This window comes from Telmatherina bonti (genome assembly GCF_933228915.1).
Source record: "Telmatherina bonti genome assembly, chromosome: 17".
Taxonomy (NCBI): Eukaryota; Metazoa; Chordata; class Actinopteri; order Atheriniformes; family Telmatherinidae; genus Telmatherina; species Telmatherina bonti.
This window is the reverse complement of record NC_136615.1, coordinates 38,110,906-38,128,540: the sequence shown is the minus strand read 5'-3', so window position 1 is coordinate 38,128,540 and position 17,635 is coordinate 38,110,906. Positions and strand designations below refer to the sequence as shown.

The 17,635-nt window shown below is 50.6% G+C and overlaps 1 protein-coding gene across 1 annotated transcript in view; it reads left to right on the top strand.

Moving 5' to 3' along the window:
• The window catches only part of pam (peptidylglycine alpha-amidating monooxygenase), a 58,547-nt gene that overhangs the window by 34,620 nt on the left and 6,292 nt on the right, over positions 1–17,635 (top strand). Inside the window, exons 13-20 of the mRNA XM_079256083.1 lie at positions 3,345–3,538; positions 3,671–3,721; positions 7,783–7,912; positions 8,094–8,210; positions 8,288–8,360; positions 9,384–9,594; positions 10,193–10,396; positions 10,494–10,609. Coding sequence (XP_079112209.1) covers positions 3,345–3,538; positions 3,671–3,721; positions 7,783–7,912; positions 8,094–8,210; positions 8,288–8,360; positions 9,384–9,594; positions 10,193–10,396; positions 10,494–10,609 — 1,096 coding nt within the window. The remainder of the gene's footprint in view (positions 1–3,344; positions 3,539–3,670; positions 3,722–7,782; positions 7,913–8,093; positions 8,211–8,287; positions 8,361–9,383; positions 9,595–10,192; positions 10,397–10,493; positions 10,610–17,635) is intronic.

The following is a 17,635-nucleotide window of genomic DNA, read 5'->3' as shown; positions in this document are numbered from 1 at the left end:
ATAAAAATATCGGGATATTACTAAAAGGTCATATCGCCCAGCCCCATACCATACCATTATACACCACACCACACTAAACCACACCCTGTCATACCAAACTATAACATACCCTCCAATCCATACTATACCATACCAAACCATACCATACCGTACCGTACCATACCATACCATAACATACCATACCATACCATACCATGCAATTCATACTGTACCATACTAAACTATACTATACCCTGCCATACCATTCCATACCGTACCGTACCATACTATACCACACCATACCATACCATCCAATTCATACTATACTGTACCAAACCATACCGTACCGTACCGTGCCATACCATTCCATACCGTACCGTACCATACTATACCACACCATACCATACCATCCAATTCATACTATACTGTACCAAACCGTACCGTGCCATACCATTCCATACCGTACCGTACCATACCATACCACACCATACCATACCATCCAATTCATACTATACTGTACCAAACCATACCATTCCATACCGTACCGTACCATACCACACCATACCACACCATACCATACCATCCAATTCATACTGTACCATACCAAACTATACTATACCCTGCCATACCATTCCATACCGTACCGTACCATACCATACCATACCATCCAACTCAGACTATACCATACCAAACTATACTATACCCTGCCATACCATTTCATACCGTACCGTACCGTATCATACCGTGTAAAAGAAGACATATACCCATAGACACTATTAGTACTTAACAGAACCCAACCTATTTATCGGCTGGCAGATGAATCGGCCGATATCAGCTATTTTCAGGTAAATTTATAATAATTTTGTGATTTTAATGATTCGCTTGTCTCCAGCTTCAGTCAAACTCTGTTAGTCATGTGTAATGATGACCGAATTGTGCTTCGTTGCATCGGTTGGCTTTTTATTTACACTGCTTTAGCTATGTCAGAGACAGACCTGTTCGTCAACCGAAAAGCACCATAGACTAAAAAGCACATAGTTTCTTAAAATTTCTGGTCTCACAGTGCCATCTGGTGGCGATTTAAGGGAGCACTTTTGATTAATAGGAAGGAGTTGCATGCCAAAGTGGTGCAGAAAAGACAATGGAGTCATTTATGTTAAACTATCTGTTACTAACCATTTAAGTTTAGCTACTACTACGACAGCCCTGTTAGTCCACTTAAAAGCACCATAGACTGAAAAGCACATAGTGGATTCCTAAAGGTAGCAATTTAACCAGCCCATAGGTGCTAGTTGTTATTCACTGCTAACCAAGCAATCTTCTTGCTAGTAGACAGTCAAGGAAATGTGTAATTCAATAGGACACCAGTCTAGGAAAACTGGTCATCAGCCACAACAGTGCTGATCCCAGCATCTCCTTGCTAAACAGTCAAAGCAAAATCACTATGTTTCTAACTTAGTGAAGCTAATGCTTTACCCCTCCTATGCTAACCTTACCTTCTCAATGCTAATAGTATAATCCAGTAGGTCACCGGGAAGATAGTAATAACCTCACCAGTTTTTACCCAATAATCACCTCTAATAAACAGGTTACCAAGACAGTAGAGTAAATGGACTGTACTTCTTGTACGCAGCACTTCTCTAGTCATCTTGATCACTCAAAGCACTTGAACACTACATCTCACATTCACCCACATGCAGCACTTCTTGATCACTATTATTAAGTGCTTTTTGCTCTATCACACACATTCATAGACAAACACATTTGGAGGCAATGTGGTGTTCAGTGTCTTGTCCAAGGAAACTAGCATGTGGTCAGGGAAGCCTAGAATTGAACCACTGACTTTCAGGTTGGCAGACAACTGCTCTACCTCCTAAATTACAGCCACTTGCAGTGAAGCCAACTATGCTATCTCTACCATCTCCATGCTAATTAACATTTGAAGCGCGGTATAATCAAGTAGGAAACCAGGATTCTAGTCATTACTAGCATCCTGGTGACTCTCTTCCTGCGTTCAAAAAAGGCAGACGCATTTTCTCTCCATCCCGTTCCCACGCTTTGTATTGTCCGTCTATCTGAGCCTTTTTTTGCATTTCCTTCCCAATTTAAAACCATGGATCTGGTCAGCTGGTCCCTCAATTGATCAAACCTTTTCAACCCAAAGAACGGGCGAAGGGGAACCGGCATGTCCTGACGGAACAAATGCGGCTGGATGCGTGAAGATGTGGACGGTCGTGTCTGACACTTCTTTCTGTGGAAGACATGTTAGGTCAAGGAAGTTAGGTTAGGTTAACTGGTTACTCTAAACCAGGGGTCGGCAACCCAAAATGTTGAAAGAGCCACATTGGACCAAAAAAACAAAAAACAAATATGCCCGGAGCCGCAAAAGATTAAAAACCTAATATAAGCCTTATCATGAAAGCAACACATGCTTTATGTATCTATATTAGCTATATCAGCCTACTATCAAAATGACGAAGTTGGCTACAAATACATAATGAGCCTTAATGATAAAATGTTTATTTTCCCTGCAGCGCATCCTGTAGAGAATGACGCACCATGTGACGACTCTGTATTACGATGCCGCCTCATGTTTAACTTCATTACTATATTAATCAATTATGTTTCGTTGCTTTGATGAAATAAAAAAAAATGCAATAAAGAAATCCGATTTTTTTGTCATTTTTCGAGGATTCGAATATATATATATATATATATATATATATATATATATATATATATATATATATATACATATATGTATATATATGTATATATATATACACATATATGTATATATATATATACATATATGTGTATATATATATATATATATATATATATATATATATATATATATATATATATATATATATGTATACTATACCATAGAGTGGGCAGACCAACCACATAGTAAATGTTTGCCGCTGTTTATCCACAAAATTAATGTTGTTTTTGCAGCATTTTTCAGTCCAAATTTCACTTCTGGCTCAGTGATCACCAATACTACCATGTACCTTATCTGCAATTATTTTTCCATCAGCAATGAGTTGCATAAAGCAGCTTTAAGATTGTCCATCACTGATTCACAGACTTATGTGATCAGGTCAGTGGGATTCAACATTGACATTGACTGAGATTGTGGGAGTATGTTTCCACCAGTGGGTCAGCTGCCATCAAGTGTAGAAGTCACCAAGTAATGGCTTTCCTTTACCTTCTGGAGAATTCTGACCTCGGCAACTTGTTTTATAGGTTTCTGTTAGTTTTGTGCTAGTTGTGGCCACATGTCCAATGGTTTTGTGCTTGTCGTAGGTAGGAACAGTAAGCCTATTCCTGGGTTGTTTACTCATGTTGTTTCCCTGCAGCGGTACCTCTGATGATGAAATGTGCAACTTCTACATCATGTATTACATGGACAGCAAACATGCCATTCCTTTCATGAACTGCATGGAAAGCGGCTCCAGAGAGCTGTTCAGGCACATTCCAGCCGAGGCAAACATTCCCATCCCTGTCAGCCCAGGGCATATGACCTCCATGATGACTGGGAAGTTCTCTGCAGGTACCCAAGCTATCATGATTCAGTGGACTGATGTCTTAAATAAAATTTAAAGCAAGTTTTCAGTGTTTGCTGGTTTGACAACACTAAATATTAACAAAAAAGAGTACATTTTTGTTCTTTTTCCATGAGGAGATGAGCGAATTCCCCAGGATTCCAGCAAAGCAGACGTGGTTCTGGATCAGGGTAAGTGTGAAAATTGTGCAAACTGCATCATCTAGCAAGACCTCTATTTTCACCTGGACATGATGATGAAGACACTTCCCGTCAGACTTTCCACCAATCAGAGAGCTTAAACTGACGGTAACGTCCAATCAGGAGCAGCCAAAGATCAACAAGTGATGAGAAAAGCAGGAAAATAATGATCCTCTATGGCTGGAATAAAGCCAAGAAGACATTTGGGATGCAGCTGAGGTGGAGGTGCTTTAGGGAGGATAGCAGGTAGATACTGGCAGGAATACCTCGAAACTAGAACTGCAAGCAGTTATGACTGGGTCCAAGCCCCCAAAGTAGTGACCAATGGCAATGCTGCCCTCTACCACTGCCTTTCCTAGTGGTTGCCCTTTGTAACCCTCCGTCCATGCGAATTGACCAGGATCTTTTCGACCTTTTTGTGTGGTATTCACATGAGACTATTTAGGTGTTGGAGTCTATTTGTATGGTCTACAACAAATAAATAAATAAGACAGATAATATAAGGAACATTCTTTCCATCAAACAACCACACCAAACTAAAAACCCTCAAATCACCACAGTTATTAGCAGTGGTTGAAGTGGAATTTGGCAGGTGGTGGAGTCCTAAGGTTCAGTGTCGTGGTGCAGTACGGAAGATGTTTGCAAAAGTTCATGTCGGCTTTATTCTCAACAGAAAAATACAGGCTGGATTAACGGGGAAAGTCCACACAGCGATCTGATGTAGCCAACACAGAGAAACAGCAAACTCAAAGCCTAAAACATAGACCTGGACCAGGACTGGAGAGAAAACCAGACTTATATAGACCTGGACCAGGACTGAAGAGAAAACCAGACATTTATAAACCTGGACCAGGACTGGAGAGAAAACCAGACTTATATAGACCTGGACCAGGACTGGAGAGAAAACCAGACTTATATAGACCTGGACCAGGACTGGAGAGAAAACCAGACTTATATAGACCTGGACCAGGACTGGAGAGAAAACCAGACTTATATAGACCTGGACCAGGACTGGAGAGAAAACCAGACTTATATAGACCTGGACCAGGACTGGAGAGAAAACCAGACTTATATAGACCTGGACCAGGACTGGAGAGAAAACCAGACTTATATAGACCTGGACCAGGACTGGAGAGAAAACCAGACTTATATAGACCTGGACCAGGACTGGAGAGAAAACCAGACTTATATAGACCTGGACCAGGACTGGAGAGAAAACCAGACTTATATAGACCTGGACCAGGACTGGAGAGAAAACCAGACTTATATAGACCTGGACCAGGACTGGAGAGAAAACCAGACTTATATAGACCTGGACCAGGACTGGAGAGAAAACCAGACTTATATAGACCTGGACCAGGACTGGAGAGAAAACCAGACTTATATAGACCTGGACCAGGACTGGAGAGAAAACCAGACTTATATAGACCTGGACCAGGACTGGAGAGAAAACCAGACTTATATAGACCTGGACCAGGACTGGAGAGAAAACCAGACTTATATAGACCTGGACCAGGACTGGAGAGAAAACCAGACTTATATAGACCTGGACCAGGACTGGAGAGAAAACCAGACTTATATAGACCTGGACCAGGACTGGAGAGAAAACCAGACTTATATAGACAGACAGGTAGAACATGTGAGATCCACTAAGGTCGGGTAAACACCAGAAACCAAACCGACTCCATGAAGTACATAAGGAGAAATTACATTTCAGATCAGGACCGACCCAGACCCGCTGGACCGACCCAGACCCTTTCTACTGCTGGACCGACCCAGACCCTTTCTACTGCTGGACCGACCCAGACCCGCTGGACCGACCCAGACCCTTTCTACTGCTGGACCGACCCAGGCCCGCTGGACCGACCCAGACCTGCTGGACCGACCCAGACCCTTTCTACTGCTGGACCGACCCAGACCCGCTGGACCGACCCAGACCCTTTCTACTGCTGGACCGACCCAGACCCGCTGGACCGACCCAGACCTGCTGGACCGACCCAGACCTGCTGGACCGACCCAGACCCTTTCTACTGCTGGACCGACCCAGACCCGCTGGACCGACCCAGACCCTTTCTACTGCTGGACCGACCCAGACCTGCTGGACCGACCCAGACCCTTTCTACTGCTGGACCGACCCAGACCCGCTGGACCGACCCAGACCCTTTCTACTGCTGGACCGACCCAGACCCGCTGGACCGACCCAGACCCTTTCTACTGCTGGACCGACCCAGACCCGCTGGACCGACCCAGACCTGCTGGACCGACCCAGACCCTTTCTACTGCTGGACCGACCCAGACCCGCTGGACCGACCCAGACCTGCTGGACTGACCCAGACCCTTTCTACTGCTGGACCGACCCAGACCCGCTGGACCGACCCAGACCTGCTGGACCGACCCAGACCTGCTGGACCGACCCAGACCCTTTCTACTGCTGGACCGACCCAGACCCGCTGGACCGACCCAGACCCTTTCTACTGCTGGACCGACCCAGACCCGCAGGACCGACCCAGACCCTTTCTACTGCTGGACCGACCCAGACCCGCTGGACCGACCCAGACCCTTTCTACTGCTGGACCGACCCAGACCCGCTGGACCGACCCAGACCCTTTCTACTGCTGGACCGACCCAGACCCGCTGGACCGACCCAGACCCTTTCTACTGCTGGACCGACCCAGACCCGCTGGACCGACCCAGACCTGCTGGACCGACCCAGACCCTTTCTACTGCTGGACCGACCCAGACCCGCTGGACCGACCCAGACCCTTTCTACTGCTGGACCGACCCAGACCCGCTGGACCGACCCAGACCCGCTGGACCGACCCAGACCCTTTCTACTGCTGGACCGACCCAGACCCGCTGGACCGACCCAGACCCGCAGGACCGACCCAGACCCGCTGGACCGACCCAGACCCTTTCTACTGCTGGACCGACCCAGACCCGCTGGACCGACCCAGACCTGCTGGACCGACCCAGACCCTTTCTACTGCTGGACCGACCCAGACCCGCTGGACCGACCCAGACCTGCTGGACCGACCCAGACCCTTTCTACTGCTGGACCGACCCAGACCCGCTGGACCGACCCAGACCTGCTGGACCGACCCAGACCCTTTCTACTGCTGGACCGACCCAGACCCGCTGGACCGACCCAGACCCTTTCTACTGCTGGACCGACCCAGACCCGCAGGACCGACCCAGACCCGCTGGACCGACCCAGACCTGCTGGACCGACCCACTACTGGTGCCGCTGCAGACCATGACTTTGGCTTTCTTCCCTAACCAGAGCTAAAATGAGCCGATGATAAAATAAAACATATTCTGTCCAAAGATATTTGTGACATTTTAATCAGATAATATCAATAACACACTTAAATAATTTGACGAGAGGTGGGACTCAATTCAAAGAAATAATCTAATTATTTAAATTGACAGAGTTCACAACGTGATACAGAACATTTAACTTTTTAAATATTTTAATCAGACACGTGATTAATAAAAACTAACATGTGACAGTCTGGTCCTGTATCAGATGTGATCATCTCCTGCATCTTAGGAAGGGGGCGGGGCTTATGCAGCTGCTGCTGTTCACCGATTGGAGGAAACTTTACGTACTTTCGCGTTAGCATCGGAAGTCTCCGACATCACCAGGAAAAGCCGCTACATGTGTTGACAGTCTGCTTTTCTTTAGAGCCGCGATATGGGTCTAAATAATCACTAAATATAACGGAAAGTCTGTTATTATTGGGAGACTGTGTACCTCCATATAATCTGTGTGGAAGAAAACTGGACGGACAAATGTTCCACAATGACATGCTTTGTTTTATTTTGAAAAACTCTTTTTTTCTTTTAGCTCTGCACTGATATAGTGGATGCATATTAAAGGCCAGCAGGGGGCGTGAACAGGACTCAGATGATCGGCTTCTGAAAACATCATCATGTGTTTGACAGAAAATCAGAACCGGGTGTTAGATGCCACCTTTCAGAGCAGCTTGTTGGGACCATAGATGATGACGTACCGGCAGCAGGCTGATCCCGCCCTGTGTTTGTGCTTGTAGACTACCACTTGGAACAGGTGAAGTCATGGCCCCAAAGCCCTCTCCAGCTGGGCCAGGTGTCGGGACTGGCTCTGGACTCGGACTCTAACCTGGTGATTTTCCACCGAGGAGACCACCACTGGGGTCCAGAGTAAGCACCATTTATCTTCCATCTCCAGCAGAAGTTTCACTTCAGTCGTATGATTTGAACTTCTACCAGCCAGACGAAGAAAATAAGTTTGGACCAGGTTTTTGGCCTCTACAGGCTGCCATCAGCGTCCTACAGAAAACCCTTTTTACGCTGTAAAAAACCGTTTTATGTGTGTTTTCAGCTCTTTTGACAGCCAGGCTCGGTACCAGCAGAGGTCACTTGGACCCATCCAGCAGTCCAGTATTCTTGTTGTGGACCCGACCAATGGCAGAATCCTAAAGGCTTCAGGCAGAAACATGTGGGTGCTCCAGTTTTCTGACTGGTCATTGTGTCTGCTCAGAGCTGCTATGACGACACGGTTTTCTGCTCTGGCAGGTTTTATTTACCGCATGGAATAAGTACAGATGAGCAGAAGAACTACTGGGTCACCGATGTGGCTCTCCATCAGGTAGGTTCTGAGTCCGCTGCCTCCAACCAGCCTTGATAAGTCTGCATTAAAAACTAACATGTGACCTGTGGAGCTTTCTTTGTTTCACATATTTATTAACTAAAAAAAATGATCAATCACAGACCTCTGTGTATAACCTGATGAGGTTTGGAGAAACCAAACGCATTAAGACATCTCAGTGAAAGTTATGCTGCATGGTGTTTATCAACATAAATCATTTTTCTTTTGTGCTGAAATAAGTGGAAAATGAAGCTGACTTTGGAGCCTGACAGGTCACTTTGGAGTTTCTGTGCTGGGAAATGTCATAAACGTCCAGCGTCTCTGATGACATCAAGCTTTTCTACATTTATTCATGTAACTGATGACAGCTTTGAGAAAACCAAAACAAAGAAATAGATGAAAAATGCCAGACAGTCCACGCCTTCAGAATCATTCAGAAAATTTCTTCTTTCACATTTACACCTCAGTTCCACACGGAAACAGCCATTTCTCCTTTCTTTTGCACAATGTGTCCATCGCTTCTTAAGTTTTGTTCTGGATTGTGTTAGAACACAGCTTCCATTCACACTCGCATGTCACCTCCTTGACAAAGGAGGTGACATGCCATAAAAAGCACACGGAAGACTTTGAAAAGGACGTGTGTGTGTTTGACAGCCCCTTCGGCTCTGCTGTTTTGCTGTCTGAATCGCGACAGACTGCTGTCTGAGCTCGGCTGTTTCTCACTGTCTCTGTGGTGAGAAAGACGAGACAGTTGCCATACAAACATTAGCAGTCAGGCTCAGAAGACACCGTCATCGTAGCAACGTTAAGGATCCGGCAATGGTTGTATTGATACTATTTATTTCCCAGCCGGTCATTAAATGCAAACAGCCTCCTCGACCAGTCTAAATCCAAACACGTGGAGAGACCTGGGACCTCCTCTTCCTCGTGCTGTCACGGATCAGATCTGCCATGTTCATGTTGGACGGAGTGAATGTTGTGATGCATTAACAGCTGAAGACTTGTTCTTCTGAACCCTTTAAGGTGCTGAAGGTGAGCAGTGATGGACGAGACAGAACTTTACTGACGCTGGGAGAAGCTTTCAGTCCAGGAAGTGACATCAACCATTTCTGCCAACCCACCGATGTGGCCGTCGACCCCAAAACTGGGAACGTCTTTGTGTCTGATGGATACTGTAATTCCAGGATAGTGAAGTTCTCTGCTGATGGAGAATACCTGTCTCAGTGGGGCGCAGGTATCACGGCTAAGCATGAACATGTGGTTTTTATTTGCTGCATGTGGAGACCAGGCCGGAGGAGCGAAACATGAGCTCTTCCTGTGGCGTCCAAATCAGTCAGCCTGAAGATGGCAGATCATCCCCTTTTTACAGACCATCTGCCAGTAATATGGAGCTAAACGTCCGCTGTCCGGTTGGATGTGTTACCTTCTACAGAGGTGGAGGGATGATCTGGTAGTACTGTTATAAACCCAACATGGAGGAAAACGGAAGGTTGTTAGCAGGAAACATGCTGACTAGACTTTGGTTTTGGGATGTTTCAGTCATTTAGATCATGAAACGGATGATCATGAAGTCGTGAAGATGGAAAGCGAGAGAAGCGTTTTCTAGAAAAATGTAGAAGTTTGTGATGAATGTTTGATTGGGATGAAATGCAGCCGAGTCAGATCAGGTCAGAGTTTTAACACGAGCGAATGTTTTAGCTTCATCCAAAGCTAACAAAGATGCCGCGTCTGAACTCCATGATAGAGTCAAACAGTTGGTCACCGTAGCAACAAGGTTATAAAAACACCAAACCCGGTCATCAGGCTGAAGTGGTGAAATGTCTTACCTGCAGGTTCATCAGACCGGAGGAGACGGACTCCGTTCCACATCCCCCACAGCCTGGCCTTCCTCCCAGAGAGGAAGGAAGTGTGTGTCGCCGACAGGGAGAACGGTCGCATCCAGTGCTTCATCGCGGAAACGGGCGAGTTTGTTAAGGAAATAAAGAAGGATGAATTTGGAGGAGAGGTGTTTGCCATCACATATAGCCCAGCTGGAGGTCAGTTTACTGCTTCCTGTCATGGTTTTGCTACTCCGACGTCAACTCACGGTCTCTAGATCCGAGAAGGTCCACGATCTGTCTCCTTGCCTGTTAGATGGAACCATCCTTGCTGTAAATGGAGAATCACCGTACGGCTCGACTCCACTCAGAGGTTTCATCATAGATTACACTACTAAAGAAATACTGGACACCTTCAGTCCGACTGGAGAGGTAAAGATGGAGGGATGGGTGGGATGGAGGGGTGGGTGGATAGATGGGTGGGTGGGTGGGTGGATGGATGGAGGGGTGGGTGGATTGATGGATGGATGGATGGAAGGAGGGGTGGGTGATTGGATGGAGAGGTGGATGGGTGGGTGGATGAAGGGGTGGGTAGGTGGATGGATGGATGGAGGGGTGGATGGATGGATGGTGGATGGATAGAGGGGTGGGTGGATGGATGGAGAGATGGATGGATGGATGGGTGGATGGAGGGGTGGGTGGATGGATAGATGGGTGTGTGGATGGATGGATGGATGGAGGGGTCAGTTGATGGATGGAGGGGTGGGTGGATGGGTAGATGGAGGGGTGGATGGATGGATGGGTGTGTGGATGGATGGATGAATGGATGGAGGGGTGGATGGAGGGATGGATCTGTGGGTGGATGGATGGATGGAGAGATGGATGGATGGAGGGGTGGGTGGATGGATGGATGGATGGATGGATGGATAGATGGGTGTGTGGATGGATGCATGGATGGATGGATGGGTGAATGGAGGGGTCAGTGGATGGATGGAGTGGTGGGTAGATGGATGGAGGGGTGGAATGATGGATGGCGGGGTGGGTGGATGGATGGATGGAGGGGTCGGTGGATGGATGGATGGGTGGATGGATGGGTGGATGGGTGGATGGAGGGATGGATGGGTGGATGGAGGGATGGATGGATGGATGAATGGGTGGATGGATGGATGGATAAATGGGTGGGTGGATGGATGGATGGATGGAGGGGTCATTGGATGGATGGAGGGGTGGGTGAATGGATGGATAGATGGAGGGGTGGGTGGATGAGTGGATGGGTTGATGGAGGGGTGGATGGATGGATGGGTGTGTGGAAGGATGGATGGATGGATGGAGGGGTGGATGGAGGGATGGATCTGTGGGTGGATGGATGGATGGATGGAGAGATGGATGGATGGATGGATTCGATGGATGGATGGATAGATGGGTGTGTGGATGGATGGATGGATGGAAGGGTGGATGGAGGGGTCAGTGGATGGATGGAGCGGTGGGTAGATGGATGGATGGAAGGATGGTGGATGGATAGAGGGGTGGGTGGATGGGTGGATGGATGGATGGATGGGTGGGTGAATGAATGTGTGGAGAGATGAATGGATGGATGGGTGGATGGAGGGGTCAGTGGATGGATGGAGCGGTGGGTAGATGGATGGATGGAAGGATGGTGGATGGATAGAGGGGTGGGTGGATGGGTGGATGGATGGATGGATGGGTGGGTGAATGAATGTGTGGAGAGATGAATGGATGGATGGGTGGATGGATGGATGGAAGGAGGGAGGGTTGGATGGGTGGGTGGATGGAGGGGTGGATGGGTGGATGGAGGGGTGGGTGGATGGATAGATGGGTGTGTGGATGGATGGATGGATGGATGGGTGGATGGAGGGGTCAGTGGATGGATGGAGCGGTGGGTAGATGGATGGATGGAAGGATGGTGGATGGATAGAGGGGTGGGTGGATGGGTGGATGGATGGATGGATGGGTGGGTGAATGAATGTGTGGAGAGATGAATGGATGGATGGGTGGATGGATGGATGGAAGGAGGGAGGGTTGGATGGGTGGGTGGATGGAGGGGTGGATGGGTGGATGGAGGGGTGGGTGGATGGATAGATGGGTGTGTGGATGGATGGATGGATGGGTGGATGGAGGGGTCAGTGGATGGATGGAGCGGTGGGTAGATGGATGGATGGAAGGATGGTGGATGGATAGAGGGGTGGGTGGATGGATGGATGGATGGGTGGGTGAATGAATGTGTGGAGAGATGAATGGATGGATGGGTGGATGGATGGATGGAAGGAGGGAGGGTTGGATGGGTGGGTGGATGGAGGGGTGGATGGGTGGATGGAGGGGTGGGTGGATGGATAGATGGGTGTGTGGATGGATGGATGGATGGATGGATGGGTGGATGGAGGGGTCAGTTGATGGATGGAGGGGTGGATGGAGGGGTGGGTGGATGGGTAGATGGAGGGGTGGATGGATGGATGGGTGTGTGGATGGATGGATGGATGGATGGAGGGGTGGATGGAGGGATGGATCAGTGGGTGGATGGATGGATGGAGAGATGGATGGATGGAGGGGTGGGTGGATGGATGGATGGATGGATGGATAGATGGGTGTGTGGATGGATGCATGGATGGATGGATGGGTGAATGGAGGGGTCAGTGGATGGATGGCGGGGTGGGTGGATGGATGGATGGAGGGGTCGGTGGATGGGTGGATGGAGGGATGGATGGGTGGATGGATGGGTGGATGGAGGGATGGATGAATGGGTGGATGGATGGATGGATGGATGGAGGGATCATTGGATGGATGGAGGGGTGGGTGAATGGATGGATAGATGGAGGGGTGGGTGGATGGGTTGATGGAGGGGTGGATGGATGGATGGGTGTGTGGAAGGATGGATGGATGGATGGAGGGGTGGATGGAGGGATGGATCTGTGGGTGGATGGATGGATGGAGAGATGGATGGATGGATGGATTCGATGGATGGATGGATAGATGGGTGTGTGGATGGATGGATGGATGGAAGGGTGGATGGAAGGGTCAGTGGATGGATGGAGCGGTGGGTAGATGGATGGATGGAAGGATGGTGGATGGATAGAGGGGTGGGTGGATGGGTGGATGGATGGATGGATGGGTGGGTGAATGAATGTGTGGAGAGATGAATGGATGGATGGGTGGATGGATGGATGGAAGGAGGGAGGGATGGATCTGTGGGTGGATGGATGGATGGATGGAGAGATGGATGGATGGATGGATTCGATGGATGGATTGATAGATGGGTGTGTGGATGGATGGATGGAGGGGTGGATGGAGGGATCAGTGTATGGATTGAGCGGTGGGTAGATGGATGGGTGGGTGGATGGATGGATGGGTGGGTGGATGGAGGGATGGATGGAAGGGTGGGTGGGTGGTTGGGTGGATGGGTGGGTGGGTGGGTGGATGGATGGAGGGGTGGATGGGTGGAGGGGTGGGTGGATGGAGGGGTGGGTGGATGGGCGGGTGGATGGATGGTTGGGTGGATGGATGGATGGATGGATGGGTGGGTGGATGGTTGGGTGGGTGGGCGGGTGGATGGATGGATGGATGGGTGGGTGGGTGGATGGATGGATGGAAGAGTGGGTGGATGGGTGGATCGATGGGTGGATGGATGGGTGGATCGATGGATGGGTGGATCGATGGGTGGGTGGATGGGTGGGTGGATGGATGGATGGGTGGATGGATGGAGTGATGGATGTGTGGGTGGATGGTGGATGGATAGAGGGATGGATGGATGGGTGGGTGGAGGGATGGATGGATGGATGGGTGGGTGGGTGGATGGATGGGTGGATGGAGGGATGGATGGATGGGTGGGTGGGTGGTTGGGTGGGTGGATGGATGGAGGGATGGATGGATGGGTGGGTGGGTGGTTGGGTGGATGGGTGGGTGGATGGATGGATGGATGGGTGGATGGATAGAGGGGTGATTGGAAGGAGGGGTGGGTGATTGGATGGAGGGGTGGGTGAATGGATGGATGGATGGATGGATGGAGGGGTGGGTGGGTGGATGGATGGATGAGTGGGTGGATGCATGAGTGGATGGATGGATGGGTGGATGGGTGGATGGATAGAGGGGTGATTGGATGGAGGGGTGGGTGAATGGATGGATGGATGGATGGATGGAGGGGTGGATGGGTGGATGGAGGGGTGGGTGGATGGATGGATGGATGGATGAATGGGTGGGTGGATGGATGGATGGAGGGGTGGGTGGATGGTTGGGTGGGTGGATGGTTGATGGATGGGTGGGTGGATGGATGGATGAATGGGTGGGTGGATGGATGGATGGGTAGATGGATGGATGGATGGATGGGTGGGTGGATGGATGGATGGAGGGGTGGTTGGATGGGTGGACAGAGTGGGGGGTGGGTGGATGGATGGATGGGTGGGTGGATGGATGGAACAGTGGTTGGATGGGTGGATCGATGGGTGGAGGGATGGATGAGTGGGTGGATGGTTGGGTGGATGGAGGGATGGATGGATGGGTGGGTGGATGGGTGGGTTGGTGGGTGGATGGATGGATGGGTGGGTGGATGGTTGGGTGAATGGATGGGTGGGTGGATGGATGGATTGATGGATGGGTGGATGGATGGATGGGTGGGTGGATGGTTGGGTGAATGGATGGGTGGGTGGATGGATGGATTGATGGGTGGGTGGATGGGTGAGTGGGTGGGTGGATGGATGGATGGGTGGGTGGATGGGTGGGTGGATGGATGGATGGGTGGATGGATGGAGGGATGGATGAGTGGGTGGATGGGTGGATGGAGGGATGGATGGATGGGTGGGTGGATGGTTGGGTGAATGGGGGGGTGGGTGGGTGGATGGATGGATGGGTGGGTGGATGGATGGAGGGATGGATGGACGGGTGGGTGGATGGATGGACTTAGTGGTGGATGGATGGGTGGATGGAGGGGTGGGTTGATGGATGGATGAATGGATGGATGGATGGATTGATGGAGGGGTGGGTGGGTGGATGGATGGACTTAGTGGTGGATGGATGGGTGGATGGAGGGGTGGGTTGATGGATGGATGGATGGAGGGGTGGGTGGATGGATGGTTGTATGGATGGGTGGGTGGATGGATGGATCGATGGATGGATGGATGGGTGGGTGGATGGTTGGGTGGGTGGATGGATGGAGGGATGGGTGGATGGTGGATGGATAGAGGGGTGATTGGATGGAGGGGTGGGTGAATGGATGGATCGATGGGTGGGTGGATGGATGGATGAGTGGGTGGATGCATGGGTGGATCGATGGATGGAGGGGTGGATGGGTGGATGGAGGGGTGGGTGGATGGATGGATGGATGGATGAATGGATGGATGGATGGATGGATGGAGGGGTGGGTGGATGGATGGGTGGGTGGATGGTTTAGTGGGTGGATGATGGATGGATGGATGGATGAATGGGTGGATGGATGGATGGATGGAGGGGTGGGTGGATGGTTGGGTGGGTGGATGGTTGATGGATAGGTGGGTGGATGGATGCATGGATGGATGGATGGATGGATGGGTGGGTGGATGGTTTAGTGGGTGGATGGGTGGGTGGATGATGGATGGATAGATGGATGGGTGGATGGGTGGGTGGATGGTTGGGTGGATGGGTGGGTGGATGGATGGGTCGATGGATGGGTGGGTGGATGGATGGATGGATGGGTGGATGGGTGGGTGGATGGTTGGCTGGATGGGTGGGTGGGTGGATGGATGGATGGATGGATGGATGGGTGGATAGAGGGGAGATTGTATGGAGGAATGGGTGAATGGATGGATGGATGGAGGGGTGGGTGGGTGGATGGATGGTTGGGTGGATGGATGGGTGGATGGATGGGTGGGTGGATGGATGGATGGGTGGATGGATGGAGGGATGGATGGGTGGGTGGATGGTTGGGTGGATGGGTGGGTGGATTTTGGATGGATAGAGGGATGGATGGATGGGTGGGTGGAGGGATGGATGGATGGGTGGGTGGATGGAGGGATGGGTGGATGGGTGGGTGGATGGTTGGGTGGATGGGTGGGTGGGTGGGTTGATGGATGGGTGGGTGGATGGATGGACTTAGTGGTGGATGGATGGGTGGATGGAGGGGTGGGTAGATGGATGGATGGATGGATGAATGGATGGATGGAGGGGTGGGTGGATGGATGGTTGTATGGATGGGCGGGTGGATGGATGGATGGATCGATGGATGGATGGATGGGTGTGTGGATGGATGGGTGGGTGAATGGATGGATGGATGGGTGGGTGGATGGATGGATGAGTGGGTGGATGCATGGGTGGATGGATGGATGGAGGGGTGGATGGGTGGATGGAGGGGTGGGTGGATGGATGGATGGATGGATGGATGAATGGGTGGATGGATGGATGGAGGGGTGGGTGGATGGTTGATGGATGGGTGGATGGATGGATGGATGGGTGGATGGATGGATGGGTGGGTGGATGGATGAGTCGATGGATGGGTGGGTGGATGGATGGATGGATGGATGGGTGGAGGGGTGGGTGGATGGAGGGGTGGGTGGATGGATGGGTCGATGGATGGGTGGGTGGATGGATGGATGGATGGATGGGTGGAGGGGTGGGTGGATGGAGGGGTGGGTGGATGGATGGGTGGATGGAGGGGTCAGTGGATGGAAGGAGGGGTGGGTAGATGGATGGATGTAGTGGTGGATTGATATGTGGATAGATGGAGGGGTGTATAGGTGGATGATGGATGGATAGAGGGGAGATTGGATGGAGGAATGGGTGGATGGTGGATGGATAGAGGGGTGATTGGATGGAGGGGTGGGTGATTGGATGGAGGGGTGGGTGAATGGATGGATGGATGGATGGAGGGGTGGGTGGATGGATGGATGAGTGGGTGGATGCATGGGTGGGTGGGTGGATGGATGGATGGATGGGTGGATCGATGGATGGATGGAGGGGTGGGTGGATGGATGGTTGTATGGATGGACTTAGTGGTGGATGGATGGGTGGATGGAGGGGTGGGTGGATGGATGGTTGTATGGATGGGCGGGTGGATGGATGGGTGGGTGGATGGATGGATGGGTGGGTGGAGGGATGGATGGATGGATGGATGGGTGGGTGGATGGAGGGATGGATGGTTGGGTCGGTGGATGGTTGGGTGGGTGGGTGGGTGGATGGATCGATGGGTGTGTGGATGGATGGCTGGGTGGATGGATGGAGGGATGGATGGATGGACTTAGTGGTGGATGGATGGGTGGATGGAGGGGTGGGTTGATGGATGGATGGATGGATGGATTGATGGATGGGTGGGTGGGTGGATGGATGGACTTAGTGGTGGATGGATGGGTGGATGGAGTGGTGGGTTGATGGATGGATGAATGGATGGATGGATGGATGGAGGGGTGGGTGGATGGAGGGGTGGGAGGATGGGCGGGTGGATGGATGGGTGAGTGGATGGGTGGGTGGATGGATGGATGG